Here is a 27,476-nt window from a genome sequence, read left to right as displayed (position 1 = left end):
AAGGGATCTAAGTGAGGTAACACCCGATAGGTATGCAAACGTCTAACGTTAAAGTAATGTGGTTATGAGCTTTACTGACCAAGGCTACTAGAAAACCTTACGTGGTCTACGTTTGTTTTTCATGGTCTACAGTAGCCTACGGTAGTTTTACAACTCTACCTGTTACCTTCATGTTGGAAATCAGTTCTTGACTGAAGACATCAGTTGATGGAAATGCACTGCGTTTCACAAGACGATCTTTTCACCGAGAAAGAAATCGGTGCTTACTTGAAAGTAGCATATGAAAGTGATGACATGCTTTTGAGATTGATTGACAGCTTTCAGCCACTGCACGAGTAGCTGATCCTCTGTACGTTTCCATTCATTTTCCACAGTTTTCTACTTTTGCAACCACTCTACGGACAACAGCATCGTTGCCGAACAGCCTCACGGACCTCAGTCAATGACAAGACTTTCAGGTCACCTCTGGGATAAGCGTATCTTCCAATCTGCCACAATTAGCAGATGATACGTTTCGCTTAACCGAGTATGTTTGGTTTCACGGAGAATTCCAAGTAGCGTCAGGTCTCCGTTCATGAGGTTTTTACCTAGCATAAATGTTAGAAGCGGCCCATGATGATGTTAATTGAAACAATTCGTGATAATTATTGCTCAGTGGCTAAGTAGATGGTCGTAGGATCACAAATCAAAGATCTTCCGTTCAGTCCTGTCGATTCTAGGATTATTTCTGTAGTGTTGGCAGAAGAGCCAACACTGTGTTGCTAGAGGAGGCCGAAATGCACGCGTTTAATTACACGCTGACTGGCGTGAGGTCTGGAACAGTTAAGGGATTTAATAGTAGCAAATAAAGTACGTAGTTGATATAATACTTAACTTTAATCCACAATTGGAGAACATTGGTCTGACGGTACAGGCATCACAATATATATAGCAAAGGATTATGGCGCCTTGCTAGGTCGTAGCAAATGACGTAGCTGAAGGCTATGCTAACTATCGTCTCGGCTAATGAGAGCGTATTTGTCAGTGAACCTTTCGTAGCAAAGTCGGCTGTACAACTGGGGCGAGTGCTAGTAAGTCTCTCTAGACCTGCCGTGTGGTGGCGCTCGGTCTGCAATCACTGACAGTGGCGACACGCGGGTCTGACGTATACTACCGGACCGCGGCCGATTTAAAGGCTACCACCTAGCAAGTGTGGTGTCTGGTGGTGACACCACAATTTCTGTTACTTATTTCTTCTTTCATCTCTGGAAATTATTTTTCTATGTGGAAATCACGAAGTTGCACGGTGGTTCGGAGTCCACCTTAAACTGTAGGTCACCCTATATTTGTCTGGGTCAGTCAGTTCAAAAGTCGAAGGACCTCAGCGACGTATCACCTCAACAGGGCCTTCGCAAGTAAAAGTACTGCAGTGTTGTAGTCAATGTCGTGGATGGGAACAGTTTTACCTTAATCGAATGGGATATGGCGACGCACGTTGAAGAAAATCTGTGCTTGCTGCGTCAAAAATAACTTTCTGAGAAAGCTTAATTTAAAACTTTGAAGAAAAGTGCTCCATTGAAATTTTACGAGAAAATAAGCTAGTTATCGAATTAATGCTTACCATTATATCTCAGAATACTGTTCAGTTGCACTTTCTGTATTTCATTAGGCTGAGCAAAGAGGAGCGCTTTGAAACTGTCAGGCTTCCTTGTAGTTTGTTAACCATTATCAAGTTTCCGTGATGGGGTAGTAACCCTTCGCTAACCTCCAACCTGGAGGTCCAGTGTTTTTGATTTTGGCGTAACCTTCCTGTAGATAAATTGCTTTCCTTCCAGCTGTCGACGTTCACGTCCCCTTTCTTTAAAAATGTGTAAGGTGAAATATACGGAGTGGAATGGCAGTGTTCTGTGACACACACATCATCTTCTTCATCAGCGAAGCCCTGCTCGGCTTGGGACATTACCAATAGCTAAGCTCTCTCCCGGCGTGAATTTTAGCATCATATCCACCCCGGCAAGAAAAACGGCATCTTTTGTATGTCCATGAAACACACGTGTGAAACATCCCAACTTGTAGGTAATGTAATGTAATTTACTGCCAACAATGTTAACTTGAAATTTAGAGGAAACTTGTATTATTTCAATCTTTTGTAGAAATAATTTTTCGAGTCGTGTTTTCTCAAGTAGTCATTGCATTTTTGATTTGTGTCAGTGTTCTTGCCGGCTTGCAAATTGATCATGCAAAGATCTCTGCCCACATGGGCAGTGCTACTTTAAGGAGGTGTCCACTGGAGGAGCAGAGATCAAAGCGAGGATACAAACCGGAGATCATTTATATTTCCGTCTCAGTCAGCTTTTTAAGTCTCACATTCTGTCAAGGAACTTCAAACTCCAGCTGTACAAAACACTGATCCAACCCGTAGTGCTTTATAATTGCGAAAGTTGAAGTGTCCGGAGAAAATATTCACGTTTTCTAGTGGGACGTCTTGATGCTTAAGAAAGATCTATGGTTCGGTATAACATTAGATGCTGGGGAATTGGGGATCTGGCATAACTGTGAGCTAGATGAGACCTACAACAGCCCAAATGTAGTAGGCCTGATGAGAACGAAACGGCTTGTATGGGCAAGTCATGTCACTCGTATGGACATACATCGATGGCCTTTGAATTCCACTCATTTTATTTCCTGAAGTAGAAAATCATTAAATAGGCCAACGAAAAGATGGACGACTTGGTGCAAGTCGAAGTAGAGGGTGACTGGCGGCAGGAAGCAGGAAATAGAATTCAGTGCAAGAGAAGTCTTGGAGGTACGCGCGGTGCTCTGGGTCTGTTCGCGTAAAGTAAAAAGGCATTCACCCACGGGACGAAAACATTCGTGGACGAGGATCTGATGACGTCATAGTGTGCAATTCCTCGCTCCGCTACGGTGCGAAGTGTGAAAGGAAGAATCTTCCATTCATATTTCAGCCTGGTGGCCAGTCGGATGAAGAATCAGTTTTACGTCAAAGGTAGAACTTTGGAGACGCCGTATTGTATTACAGCATATACAGTTCAACTGGCATTTGGTGGTTTTTGCATTACAGCGTGCGTGGAATGAATATAAGCTGTTTCAAAGCACCAGCACATTGATGTTCTCTGGAAAATGAGTCGTTTTCGGTACGATTTGTAATAATTAAATGAGAGCAAACTACATGTCGGTAGTTAAAAGCTTGCCATATTTCATGCTTTCTGTTTTATTGACTTGCGTGCTATGTGAGGATACTGTTTCAGTGCTACGGCACAGTGATGATCTATCACAAGCACATCGTTTTTGATACAGTTTTTCATAGTTAAGTTTCAAATAATGGCGTCTGTAGTGACAGCCTTTTACACACTGTACGAGGTGTGTGAGAAAAGTAATGAGACTAACGACACTGCGAGCGATCTGCCAACGCTGTGTTGTTGTTCTCGTGTAGACCGGGGTGTTCATCCCTTCCAGGTGCTCAGTGTGAGCTTCAGCTTCACCCAGCCATCACGTGATTTTTGATAGCGCCATTAGTGAAATTGTGTTTTTGTTGCGTGTTAGGAAAATGGAACAGCGATATTTAGAGCAGCGTTATGCCAACAAGTTTGACATAAAACTTGAGGAATCCGCGAATGTGACCACTGAAAAATAGAAACAGGTCTATGGGGGATATTCCCTACCAAGAACACAAGTTTGTCGTTGGTACAAACCATTTTTGGAAGGCCGAGAACACGTTGAAGGTGAATCTCGCTTAGGGAGACCTTCAGCTTCAAAACCTTGCTCTTTTTTCGCAGTGCGGGTATCGTGCACGAAGAATTTGTTCATCCAGGACAAACTGTCAGTCAAGTGTTGTACAAAGATGTCCTTGAGTGGCTCAGGAAGAAGATGAGTCGAGTGGGACCGGACATTGCAGAAAAAACGATGCTGCATCATGACAACACCCCACGTCACACGGCCACTTCCAACACGGAAATTTTGACCTCAAAAGGCATTCTTCGTGTTAACCCCCTCACCTCCCCCTCCCCATTCGCCTGATTTGAGTCCTTTTGAGATCTTTCTTTTCCCGAAATTGAAATGTTGTAAAAGGACATAGTTTAGGGCCGCGCGGGATTCGCCGAGCGGTCTTGGGCGCTGCAGTCATGAACTGTACGGCTGGTCCCGGCGGAGTTTCGAGTCCACCCTCGGGCATGGGTGTGTGTAAGGTTGTGTAAGCTTAGGGACTGATCACCTTAGCAGTTAAGTCCCATAAGATTTCACACGCATTTGAACATAGTTTAGATACTCTGGAGAGCATTCAAAATAATGGAACCAACATGTTAAAGACCCTATCATTTGAAGCCTTTCAGTGCTGCTATCTTGACTGGGAATGACGGCAAGCCGCTTTATAGCTGCCGAAGGGAAATACAGTACTTTGAAGAAGACAATATTGTTGTTTCAAAAATAAAGATTGGTAGATAAAAAAAATCAGTATCATCACTTTTCTTACACACTTCATATACCATGTAACTGTCGCCCTGATGCAATTTTAAGCCGTGGCGTAGTTGATAGTAGCAATGAGAAGTAAACAAGACGATTTGGAATAGACGAACTTTAAGCAGCAAACAGAGAAATAAAAAGAAATGCGCTACTGTAGTGTATAATTATTTATTAAACCCAAAACACACACATACACACAAATGAAGTCGAAGGTAAGTCAACGCAGAGCCGGTATCGAGAAGTCAGTGACGGGCGGGGTAGGGGAGCGGGTTCAGTCGACCCTGTAGGAGACGGCGTGTCCGGGGTTGTTCACCACCGTGGTGAGGGTCGCCGTCCTCACGGCGGGGGCGGCGGCGACGACGGCGGGGGCAGCGACGGGGGCGGCGTAGGCGACCGCGGGGGCGGCGACGTGGGCGGCGTAGGTCACTGCCGGGGCGGCGACGACGGCGGGTGCGCTGTAGGCCACGGCGGGGGCCACGGCGTGGGCGACGACGGGGGCGATGCCGCGCTTGGAGCGCGACTTGACGGCCTCGACCTCGGCCAGGTGGGCGGCGCGCGCGGCCACCACCTCGGCGGTGTCGGCGACGGCGGTGTGGACGGGCGCGGGCGCCACGGGCAGCGCGTTGCTGGCCACGCGGTAGCCGAGCGCGTCGGCCACGTAGTCGGTGCGCACCACCTCGCCGGTGGGCGCCACGTAGCTGTAGCTACCGATCTTGTTGCCGGCCGCGTCCTGCACGGCGGCGTGCGCCTGCAGGGGCTCCGTGTGGCCGTAGCTGGCCTGTCCCAGCTCGTCCTGCGCGTGGTACTGCGTGCGCAGGCCCACGGGCGCAACGACGCTGACGGCGGGGGCGGCGACGGGGGCGGCGGCTACAACGCCGTGGTAGGCGGCAGCGTACGGCAGCGCGCCGTAGCCCAGCACTCCGGCCACCGGGCTGTAGCCCAGCGTGTTGTACGCCACCGGCGACACGAAACCGGGCTTCGCCAGCGCGCACGCGGCCACAGCGGAGAGGACCACCTGCATGCAACACACACCACACCACTCAGCTCCCAACTTGTAATGGCCCCATTGTGTGGCTCCGTGGCCCAGTAGCAAATTGTCACGCTGCGAAAACAAACGGCTGGAGTTCTACGTTCATACTCGGCAGAACGGTACTTCGTTTCGTACCAGTTATTATAGCTTCTTCCTGTTCCATCTATGTTTCGAGCGCGGAAAGAATGTATGTTTAAATGCCTCTGTGCGCGCCGTAATTAGTCTAATCTTGTCTTTGCGATCCCTACATAAACGATATGTAGAGCGTTGTAGAAATTTTCTAAATAAGTTGTGTGAATGAGTGATGTTTGTTCTTTCGGGCATGTCCGGGCGCTAGGTGGGAGTGTTGGTCAGCCGTTAAACATGCCGAGATAGTCGGCGCGTTTGCGATAAACACTGTCTGGATGGCGCAGTGGTTAACTTGACTTCCTAGTAAGCAGGAGAACCCAGGTTCGAGTCCTGGTCCGGTACACATTTTCACTCGCCGCTGATTCCACATCGCCGGCCGGGGTGGCCGAGCGGTTCTAGGCGCTACAGTCTGGAACCGCGCCACCGTTACGGTCGCAGGTTCGAATCCTGCCTCGGGCATGGATGTGTGTGATGTCCTTAGGTTAGTTAGGTTTAAGTAGTTCTAAGATCTAGGGGACTGATGACCTCCGCAGTTAAGTCCCATAGTGCTCAGAGCCATTTGATTCCACATCCACAAGTCTCAATGCAGCTGATATCCTTAGTTCCTTCTCTTCCATTTACTTCACTCCCCCCCACCTTCAACTTACATAATTTCTAAGTAAGCTCTCCCGGGATTGTTTGCGTCTATCTTCAGGCGTTTGCCAGTTTAAGGGAGCTGCACACGTTCAGTATTTATTCACAATGGTAGTCTGTCGAACCTTCAATATCTTAAAGCAACCGCACGCCACAAATGAAATTGACAAAAACTGACAGATGACAGCGCGGTTCTACAAGGTTAAGATGCCGAACACTCAAAAGAAAGCGTGTGCTGCAATTATGTTACTAGCTTGCAAGCAACAGAAAAATTGCGAAAAAGAGGAACTGTGTCCGATAATGGTTGAAGAAAAGAAACGACAGGTCAAATGCTAATTTACTGGCAGATCAGAACCACATATTCGAAAGATTCCGTGCAAGTTGTTAACGATGACAAGAGGTAAAATTGAGAAGCAAAATACGTTAATGTGAGAGGCAGTTGCAGTCGACGAGAGATTAGGAATAATGAGATTGCTGACAACAGGCAGATTATTCGAATGCTCGAAAAACCACAGTTAATAAAAGAAACACAGTTAATAAAAAGTCTATGAAATAATATCTGCCTGCAAGGATATGTTGAAGCAATTAACATAAAACATTATTTTTACGTTTTCTAAAAAACTTGGTAAAATTGACACGCATTTCGCCGGCCTCTTACTAGTCAGTGCAGATATATGGGGTATTTTTTGAAGTGAAAGCATTTCTCCAAGCTGCTATTTGATTCACCAACCTATACTACCTTTTCAAATAAGTAAAATGAGCGGTGTCGTAGAGAGTCCTCCGTTGACTATCCTAAAGTGGTGTCTACAATGATTACCCTTACAGATGTCCATTAAAATTGTTTTGTGTTGAAAGACAACTTGAAGAATTAAATCTGAGGTACGATATGCACAAAGCCGAACTGTAAAGATGCACACTAACGCCGTGTGGCTGGTTCATGAAGCTGTGTCAATACCCGAATGGAGAATATTGCAAACTGTCATTTCTCGACATCGCATATTCAGTAGATATTGCCAACACTAAGAATATTTCACGGGACATCATACTGCTCCTCAGTATTTCTAGTATTGACAATACGTAGATACGTGCCCTGAGACGGTCAAAATAGTGATGATGGTTTGACAAAATAATTGAAGGGCTGAGGGTTTCTTCCGTTTCTTCGGCCACTCTGCGACTCTCTCCCTCGGGGCAGAGAAGATGGTGACTATTTGTGCTGCCCTTCCCTGTATACGTCAATGTCCCCTGTTAATCTATTTGGTATGAGTCCCATACACTTGAGCAGTATTCTAGGACAGATCAACAGTGTTTGGTGAGCAGTCTCTTTTACAGAATGACCACATTTCCCTACCATTCTGCGCATCAACCGAAGTATGCCACCTGCTTTAATTACGAGTGAACCTATGTGATCATTTCTTTTCACAACTCTACAAATTCATGCATCCAGTTATTTGTACGACTTCGCCCGTTCCATCTTGGCGCATTGATATTATAGAAAAATTTTACGGTTCTGCATATTCAAAGCTAGTTACCAATTTCTGCACCACTTAGAAATGTTATCAAGATCTTCTCAGTAGTTGTGCTTATGCTCCTAGGGTTTTTTCTCTTACTTATTAATTCTTTCACCTCTGGCAGTGATTTCTTAATTTTAAAAAATCCGGAATTATACTGTGCTTTGGCGTCCACGTTGTACTGTGCTTTCCAAACAAAAAATTGCCACAAGCATTGAGCACAGGTTCCCGATCTAAACTCCATGGCAATTCGAAGTTTGTTACTTGATGTTTATAGAATAAGTTTATGCATATGCGCGTCAGACAAACATGTAAATTTAACTATTACATAGAAAAAGCACTGTGCTTGTCCTACATTGACTGGCGTGTTTGCTCGTAGCGATGCCGAGCGAGAGATAGTAGCAAAATATTTTCAGTAAGGACAGCAAAAAAAGTTGCATGATGATTGTAGACTCGAATACTGAAAGGCTTCAGTTAGTCTCTAACCTGTGGTCCTTAAGATTTTAATTCGGCACTTCACGTTTGTTCAGAGTATTTCCTTTACTAGGAATATATGTGTGGTATTGGTTGAGCAGCACATGGTGTTTTAAACACTGATATTGACACTGCAGGCTTTACGATTGACTGTTAAGAAAGGCTAGTACCTGTAGCATTACGATTGAATGGAAATGGTACTCCACATTGGTTATGAGCATGAAATGATTACCTTTTAAGGTGCACTACGTTGTACCCCAGAAAGGTATAATTGGGATAGATGCTTGCAAAGTGTTCTGTCTCGAACCGATCTGCAGGGATTTGACACGATTGAAGTTGAGCGAATTTCCAACCTTTACATAGAATTAAATATTCCAGCGATAGTGATCTCATAAAAGATACTGTGTCTTCGAGTAAAATAGTTGTCAGTCATTGGTAATCATTCTTCGCTTCGTTATCTGTGCGTCATTTAACTAATGTGCACACGTTTTATGGACGTAACGAATCTCACACAGTGCACTAAAAGTGTCTTAAGTGTTTCTGAAGAGGTCTGCGTTAGATACCGTACTTCGTGTTTTTAGAAAGTTTTTACGTAGTCATTTATTCAGCTGAAGTTCTCTGGGATGAATATGCTCCATTGTTTAGATAATGTACCGAAATTTATGCGCTGAACCTGAAAAACTACACTGAAAGTGCTATAAGCACCTGAAAGGTTTCATTTTGTTTTGTTACATTTAGTCGACGTTGCTTGAAATAACTACGTGATACTGCAACTTTTTTTAGGTGTGTGTGACATTTAATTTCTCCTCGTGTCTTCTACAATCGTTGTTTATGGCGAAGAATTCGGGAAATCAAAAAGACTCATTTGCCGTACTATTATAATAATAATTTGCTGAAATAGTTGACAGACTCCAAAATTTGTCACTTTTCGCGGAAGCTGCTACCATCAGTGTAAATGGTGTCCCTCTACGAATATATATAAACGTTATTTTAAGAGAACTTCACTTCCAACTTCAGTGAGATGTAATCACACGAGCAAACAAAAGCGGCGGAGTATACCGTGGATGTCCCTGCTATATTAATTACTCGATACATATGACGAAGCTTAAAACTTAACAGCGTAAGCGACGACACTTACCAGGAGCTTCATGGTGTGTTTTGTGGTGGACTTTGCTGCCGTAAAGTGCCTCACATTCGGCTGACCACACCTTTATATACCAGTAGCATCCAGTCCACACCCATACGCCAAGGTCGGCCGCTGGACCTTGCAGTGAAACAGAGACTTCCTTAGAGTTCAGGGACCCTCCGCTGGAACTGGACCTGGCGGATTGAATTCAGATCCCCACTCCTCCGTCCCACCCCTCGCGCGTCATGCGGCGGTATGTTCTTACTATAGAAACGACCTACTTGGAAGCGTAACTTCACTTTCCGTACTGTCGTTCCACTTTGTCTTCTTCATTGAAGGAGTTCATATATTGGCAAGTGCTTTGTTGCATTTCATTACTTTGAACAAGTAAGTATGTTAGCTATCGGTTTGCTGCTGAGACAGCGTACATTTAACCATTTTTAATAGGCTGTGAATGAAATTCGAACTAGAGATGCTGGAGTTACTGGAAACACAATGGAGATCTGTGTTTTGGACGACATAACCGCTGAAATAATGCGTAATCTGCAGCGCTATTGTAGCTGTGTGTGGAAAACTGACTAGATGGCATTGGACTGTTCTACCCTTAACTAAACGTCTGTCCGCTTGCTAATGTCGGTGTGCTAATTTAACTAATCGCCTTATTAATCTGAAAACAAATACGGGGGAAAACTATGGTGTAAGCTAAAGAGTTTTCACGCATAGCCGCGGTAGCAAAACATGTCTGTACCAAACAACCAGCACGAGTTCCGTATAAATGACGAGTACGAAAGAATCACGTGTGTGAAGCACGTACCGTTTCCGCAAACACGAAATGTTGCAAATTGTGAACGTAGTCGAACAGGTCGATTCAGTCTGCCGAGATGTCTGACCTCCTTTAGATACTGTACCCCGTTCTCGCTGATGATATAGATACAGCCGCACAGAGTATCTTCACTAATGTGTGATTAGTGCTGAATGTTTGATAGTAATGTGTACAGGACACTGAAAATTGCACGCGAGCGAAATTGATATCGCCGGTGCCGCAAGAAAGCCTAGAGGGATCTTTGACATTCTCAGTATACCGGGTGATCAAAAAGTCAGTATAAATTTGAAAACTGAATAAATCACGGAATAATGTAGATAGAGAGGTACAAATTGACACACAGGCTTCGAATGACATGGGGTTTTATTAGAACCAAAAAAATATAAAAGTTCAAAAAATGCCCGACAGATGGCGCTTCATCTGATCAGAATAGCAATAATTAGCATAACAAAGTAAGACAAAGCAAAGATGATTTTCTTTACAGGAAATGCTCAATATGTCCACCATCATTTCTCAACAATAGCTGTAGTCGAGGAATAATACCGAGCGAGGTGGCGCAGTAGTTAGCACACTGGACTCGCATTCGGGAGGACGACGGTTCAATTCCGTCTCCGGCCATCCTGATTTAGGTTTTCCGTGATTTCCCTAAATCGCTTCAGGCAAATACCGGGATGGTTCCTGTGAAAGGGCACGGCCGATTTCCTTCCCCATCCTTTCCTCACCCGAGCTTGCGCTCCGTCTCTTAATGACCTCGTTGTCGACGGGACGTTAAACACTAATCTCCTCCTCCTCCTCCGAGGAATAATGTTGTGAACAGCGCTGTAAAGCATGTCCGGAGTTATGGTGAGGCATTGGCGTCGGATGTTGTCTTTCAGCATACCTAGAGATGTCGGTCGATCACGATACACTTGCGACTTCAGGTAACCCCAAAGCCAATAATCGCACGGACTGAGGTCTGGGGACCTGGGAGGCGAAGCATGCCGTTTTTTTTTTTTTTTTTTTTTTTTGGTTCTATTAAAATCCCATGTCATTCCAAGCATGTGTGTCAATTTTTACCTCTGTATCTACATTATTCCGTGGTTTATTAAGTTTCTCAAACGTATACTGACTTTTTGATCACCCGGTACTTATTCGATTTATCAGAGAGGGTCAGTAGCGTTCTCAGACTGTTCGCTGATAAGACTTTGTCTATGGAAAAGTATCGTTACTGGATGACTGAAAGGAAACGCTGAACTAAAAGAACAGTGTTTCCAGTTAGTGAATGCCTGGTAAGTATCCTATGAGTGAAGTGCAAGAAGATGGCGATAAATAAGAGAAAAAAACTCGATAATATCGGATAGCAACTTTACTGATAAACGTCTATAAGCTCGTACACCAACACCGTATAAATACATACGAGTAATTCCATACAGCGTTGCGAAAGACGTGAACACGTGAAATTAGTTGGGCAGGCGAATGGAAGACTTAGATTTGGAGTAGAAATCGGGGATAGGGCTATGCTTTTCGTAAGAAAACTCCGTACGGTACGCTGGTGCAACCTGTCCTCAAGTACTGCCTCGGTGTTTGGCGTTCTTGTCTTGGACGCCTGGTAGGAGGTATTGAACGTTTTCCGAGACACTTTGGTAGATACTTTAACTTGTTAGTACAGGACATGAAAATTCGACAGGAACGAAACTGACATCGGGCGTGCCTCAAGAAAGCACAACTCTGGTACCGAGCAAAATTAAATGGCTATCTTTATATGAAGTCCGACTTTTTTCTCAGCAACTATCGAAGTTGTAGTTCAATGAAACTGACCATAATTGGTACGTGTAATGTAGAGTGTGGACTTCGGGCTGTGTATTTGATGTCGAGAGGGAGAGAGAGAGAGAGAGAGAGAGAGAGAGAGAGAGAGAGTACTGCATGCTGCCAACTCTCCTTCCTTTGCTGACCAAAATTGGCGATAAAATTCTGTTACCGGTATTCGATTGCTTACTTCCTGCTCTAGAGCCAATTAACTTACGTGCATACAAGCGACCTTTGTTACGTGGGGGGCATGGGGACAGTTTGTGTTAAGATTTCACTGTGTTTCAAGATACTACTCTCTTCTTTTTCTTCCCTTAATCCTCCTTTTCCTTCCCTTCATACCACAATAAACTGAATTCTGGATGAAAGTAAGCCACTGAAATCTTTCTTACTTCTGAAGACACTAGACTTCTATTTGGGAAACACAAAGAATTAATTATAGTTCAGCTGCACTAGATATTATTGTACTGGTAAAAAAGGAAGGTTAACAAATACCATTAAAGAAATATACTAAAATTACGAACCACACGCTTTAGTAACAGAGCAGCCATGCACGTGCGTTTTTGTGATAATAGCGTTCATTGCATAAGTGTTAAAGCCGCCATACTAGAGAATGTTCTACAGCTCTAGCCCATCGCAGATTATGCATTTTGCTTCATCTACGTTTTCACCTGTTTCTTTCACACTTTTTCGAACGACATTAATACATAACTTTTATTGTATGTAGGCGAAAGCCATAAATGCTGGCCGGCCGGTGTGGCCGTGCGGTTAAAGGCGCTTCAGTCTGGAACCGCGTGACCGCTACGGTCGCAGGTTCGAATCCTGCCTCGGGCATGGATATGTGTGATGTCCTTAGGTTAGTTAGGTTTAATTAGTTCTAAGTTCTAGGCGACTGATGACCTCAGAAGTTAAGTCGCATAGTGCTCAGAACCATTTGAACCATAAATGCTGTAGAAACATAGAACCAAATGTAAATAGATATCACCTCAGAGCAGAATTGTATAGTGTGCCCGTGGAAAGATTGAAGGATATAGTTATAGTATTGTTGTACCCCTTGCTCTGAAAAATATCTTAATATGAATGTCAGAAAATACTGTTTAATGTGCAATGTATCTAAAGTTTTGTTCATTACTGATGCAGGGAAGTCTGTTAAAACGGCTCTGCGCAATCTAAGTGCCAATTTAGCTTAAGAAGTTTTGTAACACCATTACAAAACAGGTTCTTGTCATTCTCCAAGTAGGTTAGCTACACAGCTTGTATATATTCGTACGCACATGTATAGAGACATCGTGAAAAATGTGATCCATTAGTTAAACAATGTAGAATACGCAGTAGTGGGCTACAAATTAACAGTAATTAAGCACTTACATGTCGCAGATACTTTGCTACCTGGTATATATATATATATATATATATATATATATATATATATATATATATATATATATATATATATATATATATATGTTACCTCTAACGCTAGCTTGTAGCAAAATATTTTTATTTTGTAATATGACGAACGGCACGAGCCAGTTTGGCCACTGACGTTAAGGAAGAGTGTTTACAATTGGTTAGTGATACCTATGTATCCGTTAAGGTATGCAACTTAAGGCATTGTGTCCTGTACAGACAATTGTTTCTCCTCCTAACTTATGTTACATTTTTTTATATTGCGCCATTGTACAGGGAATTGTTTTTCATACTTTCCCGTGTTGTGCAGGGGGGCTATAATTAACCTGTCACTGCTTGAGCCAGTGTAGGCGGAAAACTTATGTACCGTATGAGTACATAGCTTGATAGGAATTTTGTTCAGACTGTGCGCTGCAGGATCTGCGTCGTTATTAATGTTAGTGTCATGACTTTCTGTTACGCGCCGGTAGGGATGAAACACAAGCATCAGTGTGAATTACGGTTGCAGGCAGTGAGCACGGGTCTGAACAAGGAGAGCAGGGCTTTACTCTTAAGCAAAACAATATCAATAATGCGGCTGCTCTTCTCGAGTAGCGAGCGTTGAAGAAATTTACGGAGAGGTCCTCTTTCTGAACCGGGGTAGAACGTGATTCGAAAGCTCGAATTGACTGGCGATTTGAGAATTGCTCCTGGGAGAGGCCGACGGCCAATTGCACCATAAATAACTGAAGAAGTTAACGTTGCCATGGCTGAGAACGCAATGTGCAATCTTCAAGGAGTACACGAGCGGTTACCGTCAGGTGAACATTCCATGGTCCATTGTTCGAAAAGTGCTGCAAACTGTTGTGAAATGGACGCTCTAGTGCGGTTCCAGGCTGTCTTGAATGCGGATGGTCATCGCAATGAGCAACGTTTGCAACCTGGAACGTAAATAATTAACAAATGTTACCCTCTCGTGTGGGAATTAAAATGTGTTGCTTTGGGTGGTATATTCTTTATCCCTTTACCTCATGTCTTTACAAATGTTTCCACAAAGTTCGATTGTCGTACGATCACTTGTTTTCCATGGGTGTCCTATCAAGTAGCGAAAGTTTAATTATAACGACGTTATATTTATTCCACAGATCTGATAATGATGAGAACGAAACTTATCATAAGGAGTAAAAAAATAGAAATAAATATTGGCGATCAAGACAAGAGTAATTTATTAGCACCGAACATGGTCGTAGATTCCCTAAAGGACTTCATGTCTAACCAGGTTTCCGCGAGATATTACACGCCTTTCTTCAGGTGTACGCCATATCAGATATTTCCGAAGTTCCTGTGCACTCGCTCGAGTCAAACCAACCTATGATAATTTGCGCCGCTCTTCTTTATATAGGGCCTGCGTATTTTTTCCTTCGTTGTCTTAATCCTGCTAGTCGATGTTGGTTTCACACAAGAACGAAGATCACTGTGACAACGCGAGAATACCGCCTTGCTGTCCATGACAAGGTCCTTGTGGAGGTTGTTTCGCATTACTTTCGTGCGATCTATTATGAAGTCTCAAGCCTGTATCCCTAAATTGTGGATACCTGTGACAAGTGCGTTTGTGGTGTTGTGTTTGCATTGTTACGGATGAGTGTGGAGTGATAGGGAGAAAAATGCAGAAACCTGACACATAACCTGCTGCTTTGCAATAACCCAAGGAGTGACGTGGAGGAAGACCTCAACCTCAATAGTGTTTGATGACGTCACTATGATACACTGCGGACAGATCGGAAATTTAATACACGATATTGGGGTAATGTCTGATTATCCTAAACCTCATACCGCTACCTATCTTCCCCCTGCAGACCAAATACTGGCGACGAAAATTTTCTCCGCTACCTAGGCTTGTTCAAATTCGACCCGCTCTAAATTCGTCACAGTCACCACCTCCATCTCACCGGCGTGCATTAGCGACCCCAGCTGCGGAGGCGTAAAAATGTTCAATTAGGGACCTCTTTCGTAGAGAAATTGCAGCTTCTCTGTTTCTTATTCATGAAAACGATGCGGACGATTGTACGTTTTAGATGACAGCTTGCGCCATGTGTGGTCGTATTACAAACTGAGACTAGTTTGAGTTTGAGAATATAATAAATCTAGAGGTTGTGACTAGACGTAGCTGTCTTATATGACGCATTTTCATAATTTTGCAAAAACAGACATAATGTCTGATGGGATAGCAGCAATCAGTGATTGTATAATGTTACTTATAATCCGTCTTGATTGCAATTATTTTTTTATTTTCATATGACCGGTTTCGGTTCATCCAGAACCATCTTCAGATCTGATATTTCAGTTACAGGAGTAACCCGTCCAAATGCACCAACTTTCACATGCTGCGTCACAGCATTTTCATAAGTTGTAAAATCTTTTTCTTCTCAGTCCGAAAGTCGATGGGCTCACTCATAATTCCTCCCTTCTTGGCGCTAGTCTGCTTATGTTGTTTTTTGTCAGCTTTAATTTCATCCGTGAAGTCCTGTCTCGGTCGTCCTCCCTGTCTTCTCCCCCCTATTATTCCTTCAGAGCAGTGAACGGGAATGAATGTTTTCCTTCAAGCATTGACTGTTTTCAGTAGATTCCTTGTCCCTTCTGCTCTCTTAGTACGTGGTGGATCGAGACGCTTTCGCTCCGTGGTGTCTTCAGCATTCTCGAAAGATTGCAGTCTTTTATTTTCCGCCACCCCCATCTACCAAGTTTCTTCCTCATACAAGATTATCCTCTCAATACAGCGCTTTAGGAATAGGTTCCTGGCACTGTTTTACCTCAGTAGTGATCTTTTCCAGATAAATGATCCGTTTGCGTCAGCTGTTCTAACTATAGTATGTAATGGACATGCGCCACCCGTTGTGATAACAACTTTCGAGGTACACGAAGGAAGTCACTTGTGCCAGCTTTTCGAGGTGCACGACTGAGTTCTTTTTTTCCATTCATATGCCACTTTCATGATTTTTGTTTCACTTCTGTGGGTCTTCAACTCGCAGTTGTCTATTAAGATGTGATTCATGTAGTAAAGCACCTTCGATGACATTTATGTAGTTACAAGAATCGGAAGGGAGTGGCGGAGACCTTCATTGTACTTGAGTAGGCCAGTTGGAAATGGAATCGAGTATCAGCCAGCAGAAAACAGAATATATGGCTGATGAGAAAGGACGTGAGTAGAGAACGCCGTCCGCAGTGACTTAGGGCAATTATACTTTTGAGAGAGATGTGCAGTTTGATATGTGCAATCAGTAGTCATCAACTAAAATGACATCTCTTATGAAATTAAGCAGAGATTACTAGGAGCCATCAGCGCTTGTATTGCATTAAAAAAAAACTGTTTTCCCCAAGGCTCTTAACTTGTATCACCAAATTAACCATATATAGCACCACTTATAAGAGCAGGGCTTACGTGTGCCTCGGAAATTTGATTATTAACATCGTAAGATAGAGCAATGCTAGATGTCTTAGAGATGAGGTACTATAAGAATAGTCAAATCAGTCAGATTGAGATGGGCGGGGCACGTGGCAGTAACAAAAATGTTAGTAGATGGAAATCCATGGGATCAAAGAAGTGGAATGAACCGAACCAGATGGATATATGGAGATATGGCGGACTTGCAGGAAATGTGCTGTAAGGGATGGAAACCTCGAGCGTTGGATCGTGGTAACTTGCGGGGAACAGGTAACGAGGCAAAGGTTCACAATGAACTGCAGAGTCACAGAAGAAGAAGAAGGAGGAGGAGGAGGAGAAGCGCCTTCCGTTGGTCGTTACATTTTTGCCCAAAAGCGCAATGTAATCCGCAAGACGGATCTTTTGTAAACTTTCGTCATTAATTGTTATGTGATTGTTGTCAATTTTTGAGAGTTTCTCCATCGAATTCTCTGTATAGACAGTAAATAGTAGTGAATAGCTCCGCGTAAATAAAAGCGTAATCGTGAAACGTTGCCAGTGCGATTATAACAGTTTGCCCCGGAGAGCGGTGTCGCCACTGTTTCTTGCCGCGCCGCGGGGCACTGCGGCCGATTCTCTTTTGTCCCGGAATGCGGGCAGCCCAGCCCAGCCGGTCTGTCGGTCTGTCTGTGATTGCCTGCGTGCGGCCATTGTCAAGGTCTCGGGCGTTGGTTGGGCGTGGCTGCCTCCGCTGCTCCGCCCCAGACGCTGTTCTCAGCAGATGTTCCGATTATTTCACAATTAGCTGCTTCTTTTATCCGCAGTTCGTCTGCCGTCAGCAAACAGACGATAGAGGAAAATAAATTACATTTTTACCCGCTTCCAACTCTAATTTACAATCGGTATTTGTCAATGAATAAATTTCTCGAAAGTGGTAAATAATTCGATGATATAAGGATCGAGAAGCTAACTACAACATATACGGAAACCAGATAACAGTTATAAGAATCGAAGAACATGAAAGGGAGCCAATTGTTGAGAAGGGACTGAGACTGGGTTATAGGCTATTCACCATTTTATTCAACTTGTACAATGCGCGAGCGGTAAAGAAAACCAAGGAGCAAACTGGAAAGGGAATTAAAGTTTACGGAGAAGACGTGTAGAATTTGAGTTTTGCAGAAGACATTGTCATTTTGTCAGGGACGGCAAAGGATCAGGAAGCTCAGTAAATGGAATGGGTAGTGTCGTGGGAAAATGTTATCACATGAATATCTGCAAAGGCAAAACAAGAGTAATGTAGAAAAGTTGAATTTAACCAGGAAATTAGTAGAGGATTTTTACTATTTGGCTAGCCCAGTAACTGAACATGGTCGAAGGACAGACGACATGAAAGCCAGGCCGCTAGTAGTAAGGAAAACTTTTTTGAAAATGATATATTTGTTAAGATCGAATGCAATTTTGAGTGTTAGGGAATAATTTCTGGGCGTATTTACCTGGTGTGTAGCCTTATGTGGAATGAAACGTGGGCAGTAAACAGTACAAACAAGGAGAGAATGAAAGCTTTTAAATTGCGGTGCCATAAAACAATTCTGAAGATTAGATGGACAGATCGCGTAACTAATGACTAGGTACGGAATCGATCGAGGAGAAAAGAAATGTATGGTAAAACTAATTACAACAGGCGATCGTTTATAGAAAAGCATTTTTATTTGCCAGTCAGCTGTATAAATCACATTTATTGGACCGGTTTCGGTTTTTTCAACCATCTTCAACTGGAAGAACTGAACGAACAAAAGAAACTATATGTAATATAACATGCTGTTTGTTCACAGCACCACATGGCCTGAGATGTCAGTCGCGTGTTTACTATCAGGAGTGTATGTATAATTTTTCTAAGTATTGTACGATTTTGTCAAAAGCTGATTGTGTTGCGTTGTGCGTGTTGCCATTGCTACATTTGGTACGTGAATGTGTCTTCTGTGAGAAATACGCATTTGTAAACGAACAGATGTTATAATTTTGTAAGTACTGCATATGATGTGGTTTTCAGAAGAACAACTCTAATTTTTTAGTTCGTGTCTGCCTGTAGTACATGTGTTCCGTGTGTATGTTGAGATCTCCCAGTTGATGGTAATTGAAACGACCGAAAACAATCGAATAAATATAATTTATACAGCCGACTGGTAAATAAAAATGCTTTTCTATTAATATTTCACTGCTGTAGTCAGTTGCCTACATAAATTCTTAACAAGGGATCGGTTGTGAGAACACATCCTGGGGCATGCAGAAGAGCAAATTTGGTAATGGAGGGAAATGTGAGTGGTGCAAATTGTACAGACAGACCGTGACGTGAGTACAGTAAGCAGGATCAAATTGATGTAAGATGCAGTGGTTATGCAGAGAAGAAGTGGCTTGTTTTGATTGGTGTACTTGCAGAACTGCATCAGACCAGCTTTCGGTCCGAAGACCACAATAACACAATTGCAGGGAATATTTCCGCCAACGAACTCGAAAAAAGTAAAGTCGTATGACATCGTTAACAGAGATGCCCACGAGCGGTTGTTGAGCCACGTAATAGGAAAAGACTTTGCTTCCTTGCACACTGTGGCAAATTTTGTCTCACGAAATGTATGTTTGTGCCTGTAGTGTATCTCTCCAAAGAGACTATGAGTGCGCGTAGACTTTAGTTCGATGTTTGTGTTCTGTGATGATGTGAGAAGGGAGAGGATGAAACCCGCTACCGACACACAGCTCACTCCCCTGGAATAACGCTAAGGAGGCCATATGGTCTAAGGCTCCCCATCCGACGTACGATCACCTTCAGCCACACGCGCCGTCCAAGAGACGCTGTGGAGGTCATTGGAGCAAAGTATGGTGATCGTGCACAGTCCGCCATCACCTCCCCCGTACCCCAACCCCCTTGAAGAGAATTACTTCCACTCCCAGGACTTCAAATACACGCCTTCGAGCCAAGCGCCGAAGTACAGTCGTGCGTTAGCGATCTCTGATACGGACGCTGGTAAAAAATTGGAAAAGGTCGTTTGTAATGGAACCATTGTTCCTCCATTCCACCTAGGTACGAGTGATTCAGACTCAGTCTCGTTCGTTCCTGTTGAGTTCTGGTTTTAAGTTGTTGAGGTACTGAAACAGTGAATTTCAGTGTGGCACCAACAGTGTAGCTACGCCATCTTAAAGAAATGGGAATGCTCATATATTTAAAGTTACGTTTATTGCAAATATGTACGTGATGTTACAGAAGCTAAAAGTATGAGCTTTGCAACGGCAGGTAGTGCACATATGTCGAACAACAACAACGACAACAATAGTAGGTTGTGCATAAATTCGTAGCGTTTTTGTTTTGCATGTTGGTATTCCGCTTGCTGTGGATTTATTTATCTATTGTCATTTTTTATTTGTAGTTCACTGTTGCTATTTGAGTTTACATATTCCTATTTTGTCATTTGAAGATAGTGAGTGGAGCTCACAAGCATAAAAGCATAATTGTTTTAGACTCAACTCAGAAATTAAATAACATGCAAAATCTAGTTTCACAGAAAAGGAATTCCTGGTCACAGCTGATAGTCGGTCTCTTAATTCCAATGAAACTTGTGCATCTAGTTTCATACAACAGTGTTCGTATTGATGTTTAATTTTATTACAGTGGTAGCACGATTAGTGAAGCAGGAGACACGTTTTCTGGGACTGAGGTAGACGGGCATATATACACGAGCTCTTGCCAAAGCTGATACAGCGGCCTTTACGATCAGAATGTTGTTCACGGCCAGCACTAGTGATACACCGAAACATGTACACTTTGCATAATTTCATTCCTTGATGTCATTTGGAAAGATACTTTAAGCCATCTCAGCTGAATTGGGAAGAATATTCTTTAGCCGAAAGAGTGTCATCTCCATGAGCGGTGTTAATTCATGTCATGTAGGGCTGTATTTAACTTTTTCGGTACGTCTACCAGATTGTCATATTTCTGTTCGGCAGAAGGTTCCGCTCAGTGAAGAGAAGATAGAGGAATGATGTTCATATTGCGAAAATATCTGTAACTACTATTTAGGAAAGTACGTAGCCCTCAGCGTACATTGCAAGAGGCTTACGCATGAGTTTGAATGCAGTTAATGACAAATCGTCGCTGTGCAAACCCGTATAGTTCATTGCAGGAATGTTTTCGATCTGCTTAATTGTGTTATGAGAATGTATTCATTAAAATGAATGGACTAGCAGACAGTACTGTTAATTTGATGGATTGTGTGCTCATAGTTTTTCACGTGAGAAGGATATAGCCGAAACTTTACCACATCAATTTCCGTCATTAAAATTTGTAAACTGAAGTGAATTCTTTTTGTTGTTGTTGTTGTTGTACCAGCGTTGTTTGCATTTCAGATGTTAGTAGTTTCATGTTTCGTTATTTTCATTCGTTTTTCCGTCTTGAGTTCTGTGACATTATGTCACTGATACGTTTCACGTTTGGTAAAAATAAAGAGTCATGCCTGGCAACTGTATACTGAACACTAAAAAAGCGATGAAACATCTACTGATGGTTAACTCTCGGAGTACCAAGGAGTGGCTGGGAAGGGGGGTACTTTGTGCCACCTTCTGAAAAAATTGTAATCTAGTCAGTTACTTTATATTTTAAAATTTTGAAAGAAACATTTTTGTTGTATTTAATGAATTCTTCTACGAGATTCCATATCTGTTTTACATTGTTCAGGTAAGCGTAACCCAAAAATTTCAGTCCCCTTAGCAATGTCAGTTTCCCCAAAATGTCGTATTTCGAGGTTTCGAGCTTTAGTTACACATCAGTATCACATTAATAAGTATATTGTGAGTAAAAGTCAACAATAGTGAATGAAATTTACGTTTTTTAAATTTTTTGTGTTTATCGTGAAGCTGTTAGAACACGTTATTGAAAGTGCGTTGATACTAAGAGTGACCTGAATTGTATTTTCGGGTTATGGACCCTACTCACACATCAGTACCTCTTTAAAAAGTATGCTGTTAAGACAATTCAAGTACACTTAATGAATTTTACTGTTTTAAATTTTTTTTCGTGTGAGCGTGAATTAGTCCACATGCCCTTTTTGGCAATGTGATTTATGGAAAATGCCTTGGTATTGCTAGGATTAAGGAATGAAAATGGGACTGGAAACGTGTCCGTACTATCCGACAACTGAGACGCCTTACTTCTCCTGCTCGATGTAGAACAGCCGTTAGCAGCAGCGCTAGCATGCAATTCTTGAATCCTTTGCGCAGCGTTCGGAGACCAAGCGGGTCAGCGTTCACGTGGTCGCAGACGCGACGACGTCCGTCCTTGAGAACTGGAGCTGCCGCCTGCTCTACACAGAGCGTCGGCTGCCCGCTTGTTACGCCTCCCCCCTCCCCCCCGACGCCATCGTACCCCCCACCACCCTATACCACGCCCATAGTGTACATGACACGACCGCAACCACGCCGGAACATTCCTGTCGTGGAATCATCATCGGAAGATGTTTAGGTACCACTGAAACTCAACTCGCTCTTTTCTCTTATGACTTTCTGAAAACCACAGATCAGTCAAGTAGATGCAATATTTCTTGAGGTCGTAGGGGAGCAACATAAAGAACTGAGTGGAGTATAACGTGGTATACATACAGAGGCTCGCAAATCCAGATATTCCCTCAGAGAAATCTACTTAAATGCGACCAAGTCAACAGTTAGTTGAGAAGTCGATCCGGTAGACCGAAGAAACTATCAGAAAATGAACGCAGATCAGTGAAGCGTACTTTACGAACAAGTGTCGGCTATTCCAGAAGGTTTCCCTTGCAGTTCGGGTACAGAGATGGATGACACGTCAGTCAGTGGACAACGATTGTTGCCTCTTCCACGGCAGTGCCGTTGTCCAGAGCTTAGTGATCGCAAGAACGAAACCTCAATGTCTTCTAAAATGATATACGAGTATACAGGGTGTTCATAAATTATCTTCAAGACTTAAGAAGGCTTTAATACCTTTAAAACAATACTAGGTATTAACAGATGGTTTTCAGCGTGTGGTACCTCATAAAGTTCTGTTTCATCAATATGTGGACCCTTAGTGGCACGGATAATGTCTAGTCAGAATTGCAATTCTCTACACGTACGATTCAAGATATCCACGATGACATGTTCAAATGCATTGCGAATGTATGCCATCAAGATGTCTAACCTTGGTTCGGTACACCGGATCCTTTACAAAAGCCCACAGGAACAAGTCTAGTGGTGTGATGTCAAAGGATTGTGGCTGTCATCATACTGGACTACCTCGCCCGGTCCACCCTGACTGAAAACTTTTCATCTGTAAATAGACGGACAGTTAGGGACCAGCGGGGTGATGTCCCATCCTGCAGGAGTATGACACTAGGTTATAGGTGTTCCAACTGCTGGCACAGCAAACTCTTGTAACATATCCGGGTAAACACCACAGTTGACGGCAGATTAGATGAAAAAGAAAGGACGAATGATAGAACTGTACAAATTGTGCATCATTCCACGAAACATATGGACGACCCGCCCCTTTTTGTGGGGAACGCTTCCTATTTCCATAAATGATATATGCCGAGCCCGAATGGTTGTCGGGACGGTGTTTGCCTTTTATACCGTACTCGAACGTTTCGTTCCAGTAGGGTATCGGACGTCATCTGTGTGGACCAGGCCACACACTGAACTTTCTCTTATGGCGTCCACATTTTATCTGGTTTTCAAGTTCAATTCTTCGTGAGAATCACGTCACCTGGAAACTATAAAAAACTGTAGGAGTTGTCTTATGACATGTTGAAAGTATTTGTTAATATAAAGTATATTTTTAAAATTATTAAAGTCTTAAGCTGTAAAAACAGTTTATGGGCACCTTGCATTTGGGAAAACTGGAAGGAACTTTTCATGGAGTGATGAATCACGTCACATAATCTTGATATCAATATATGTGGACCTGGCTAACGGTGTTAACCCAAATGAAATTCAGTGGAGTTAATTGATGGTGTTGCCCTGTTTCCCGTGATTTGGCCTCAAACCATTCGTTTTTATTAGTAGCAAATGAAAGCAGACAATCGTGAAAACCTTTTTTAAAAAATTACATGCTTCTTAGACTGCGCCAACACTTTAAAATTAGACATTTTGTGTTTCATCTTGGACCATTACACCGCTACTCGAAGGAAATCGATTGAATTTACTAGAGTAATCGAATGAATTTACTAGAGTGACATCATCAAAGACCAGAGTGACTCCTGTGGTACATTGATGGGATGAAATAGGGCGTACCACATATAGCGTACCACATCAGTCCAACCAGTTCAAATGCGTCAGGCGGAATGGAAAAAAAACCCGCCTCCATCGATCCAGAAACTGGTAGTTAATTTGTGAAACAGAATAAACTTTCTTCATGGATTCTGGGTGCTACGTTCCCATTCTTATGAGATGATGACTATCGCAATCATCTCAGTAGGAATGAAAGGAGTGTACGGTTTAACGTCTCGTCAACGGCTGTATCATTAACCGTAATAGAATGAGGATTGGGAATGAAATTGACCTTACTCTGTACAACGTAACCATCCCTGCATTTGACTTGACCGATTTTGATAAAACGCGGAAACTATAATTCAGGGCCGCGAGGTTTGAGGCGCCATGTCACGGATTGCGCGGCTACTCCCGCCGGAGGTTCGAGTCCTCCCTCGGACGTGTGTGTGTGTGTGTTGTTCTTAGCGTAAGTTTATTTAAATTATTTTAAGTAGTGTGTAAGTCTAGGGACCGATGACCTCAGCAGTTTGGTCCCTTAGGAATTCACACACATTTGACTATAAACCTGGAATACTGGACGGGATTCTGAACTCCGCTCCCATAGGTGATGCCAGAGTCTTTATTATTGCTGCTCGCTTGGTTACAACCTCAGGAATCTAAAAGGGATGCTGTTCTGTTGCAATATCATGAGCTTTATCGATCATGTATAAGAAAACAACTCCAATCGGACGTGAAAGAGTAGCGAGCAGACGACGTATTTCGTAGCAAGTGACGAAAGAATATTGTCACTCCCACGTCAATATAGATGAGAAATTCGCCTTGTATTCCGAGAAAAAGCTGTTTTCTACGTATACATTCCTTGACTTTGTTAACTCTCAAATCCAGATCACGAGGGGCTACGCTACAGATCTGTCACCAGAGCATCCATTCCAAGGCGAAGCTGCTTTTTACGTGACACATGGCTTTGCCGACTCACAACGAAACTGTCACCTTTCCATATAACCTGTACCGGGGGCTATGCTACAGATCAGTCCGTCACCACAACCTTCATGGGAAGTAAAGATCCTCGAATCCAATAGCAAGGAAGAGAATCGTTCCACTTTCGGCTCAAGAAATACACTACTGTTCGTAAAAATTGTTGTGACAGCCGAACCACTTCGTCCGCCATGGAAATTAGGGGGTGCTTCGTCTGATTTTCTTTTAGCGATTGTTTATCATTCTACTGGTAACTAATACTTTATCATTTTGGCGCGCTACTTCAGAATATAGCAGCCAATCACGGAGAAGGACCACAATTTAGGCGGTCTTTCTCACGATACACGTACCGAATAAACCATCTGTCAGCGTCCACCCCATACGTCATCTTCCTACTGCGACGCTCTCAATTGCTCTAAGAACAGAGTCTTGTAGGAGAATATGATGACTGTAAAGCCAGAAGTATTAAAAACGCCGACACTGGCGTGCTGAGTGGCAAAATGGAGTGTTTTTGGACGAATCCTGCTTTAACTTACCGTACAGTAATGACCGCAAACTTGTTTCGGAAGGCTGTGTTTAGTAACTGCACTGTCATCAATAGTACTTCCATTACTATCGCACAGAGAAGGTATTGATTGTGTCTTGGCGCTAGTATACTTTACGTACGACCAGAATCTCCTTGGATTTTGTGTCAGGTTTCAAGACAAAGTTTTCTTGTGGAAACTCTTATAAGCATCTTGTATTGAAGCCAGCGCTAAATGTCGAACTTCTGTAGTAGGAGGCCAGTCTTGGGAGGGGAGGGGGGGTCTTGTGTTCGTTTAAAATGGCAAGCTGTTTTCGTTGTTTTGTTTCTGTAATAGTATCCTGACCTGTTTTGTGTACCATAGGGGATCAGCTCCGTTGTTAGTTAATTTATTTGGTATAAATCTCTCAATTGCTGTTGATACTATTTCTTTGAATTCCAGCCACATCTGGTCTGCACTTACTTTGTTAATTTGGAAGTAGTGGAGATCGTCTCTCAGGAAAGCGTCAAGCGAATTTGTATCTCCTTTTTTGACTAGGTTTCTTTTTCGTTTATTTTAGGAGTATCTGGAAGCTACAGTATTCAGTCTCACTACGACAACGCTGTGTTCACTAATCCTTGCATCCGTTTTGATCTTCGTTATTAGCTCAGGATTATTTGTTGCTAAGAGGTCAAGTGTGTTTTCACAACCATTTACTATTCGAATGGGCTCACGAACTAATTGTTCGAAATAATTTTCAGAGATGCGTTTAGCACAATTTGACATGCTATTTTATGCGTACCACCGGATTTTATGTCTATTTTCGCCGACGTATCGACGATAAATTGAAGTCACCACCACCTGTAATGACCTCTACCCATACTGGCTCACAGGAGCTACAGTATTTACTTCAATTTCGCTACAAGATAAAGTACTTCTAACAGCAACAAATACGCCACCGCCAACCTGTATTTAGCCTGTTCTTTCTGAACACTGTTAGGTTCATCGCAAAAATTTTGTCTGAACTTACACTGAAGAGCTGTTTTACCGGATTCCTGATATTAACGGTACATTGGTGAAATGGCCGTACGGGTAAATCCCCACTTGATCGCTACCTCGGAGGTGCTATGTCCCGTCGCACATGCGCCGATTATAACACCACGATTAAACTCACTTAAATCTTGATAAACTGCCATTGTAGCAGCAATAACCGATCTAACAACAGCGCCAGACACTTGTTGTCCAATATAGGCGTTGCAAATCGCAGCGCCGTATTCTGCCTGTTTACATACGAGGGTTGGAACTTTAATAATGGCAACTATTTATTTGCAGCTCGTACAAAATAGATAGGTGTTTCAATGTTTTACTGACCTTCAAATTAGTCACCAGCATTGCGTATAACCCATTGTCAGCGATGTGGGAGTCGTAGGATACTCTTAGCAGTGCCAGTTGTGTTGGCAGTTCGAGCGGCGCGGTCTATTGCCCGACGAATTTGTAGCAGTTCTGAAGCGAATGCCGTGAAGTGTTTCCTTCAGTTTAGAAATCGAGTTGTACTCACGAGGGCTTAAGTCAGGGGAGTGCAATAGGTGGTATAGCACTTAGCAGCCCCATCAGTGAAACAAATCAGTAACAGCTTGCACTGTACATGATTGAGCATTGTCCTGCAAAATGATTGTCAGGTCCTGCAGAAAGTGTCATCACTTCTGTCTGTATGCTGTTCATTTTTGAAACACAACCTACGACCAGCTTAGAGAGAGAAGTGATGACACTTTCTGCAGGACAATGCTCAAGCATGTACAGTGCAAGCTGTTAGTGATGTTTGACTGATGGGTCTGTTAAGTGCTATAACGCCTACTGCACTCCCTTGTCTTAAGCTCTCGTGAGTTCAACTCGATTTCTAAACTGAAGGAAACGCTTCACGGCATTCGCTTCAGAACTGCTACAAATTCGTCGGGCAATAGA

General features: G+C 43.0%; 2 protein-coding genes across 3 annotated transcripts in view; one reads left to right on the top strand and one right to left on the bottom strand.

Moving 5' to 3' along the window:
* Nucleotides 1-27,476, top strand: part of LOC124776225 (vacuolar protein sorting-associated protein 18 homolog) — a 267,952-nt gene that overhangs the window by 163,339 nt on the left and 77,137 nt on the right. The gene's annotated exons all lie outside the window — the stretch shown is intronic.
* LOC124776226 (cuticle protein 7-like) lies at nt 4,608-9,522 on the bottom strand. Its single transcript, XM_047251083.1, has 2 exons — nt 9,371-9,522; nt 4,608-5,473 (listed from the first exon to the last, which is right to left on the bottom strand). The coding sequence occupies exons 1-2, from the start codon at nt 9,380-9,382 to the stop codon at nt 4,730-4,732; spliced, it is 756 nt and encodes a 251-aa protein (XP_047107039.1). The 5' UTR covers nt 9,383-9,522; the 3' UTR covers nt 4,608-4,729.

Source organism: Schistocerca piceifrons, chromosome 2, assembly GCF_021461385.2.
Source record: "Schistocerca piceifrons isolate TAMUIC-IGC-003096 chromosome 2, iqSchPice1.1, whole genome shotgun sequence".
NCBI classification, from domain to species: Eukaryota; Metazoa; Arthropoda; class Insecta; order Orthoptera; family Acrididae; genus Schistocerca; species Schistocerca piceifrons.
Note: the sequence above shows the minus strand (reverse complement) of the source record. Positions and strands in the feature narration are given on the sequence as shown.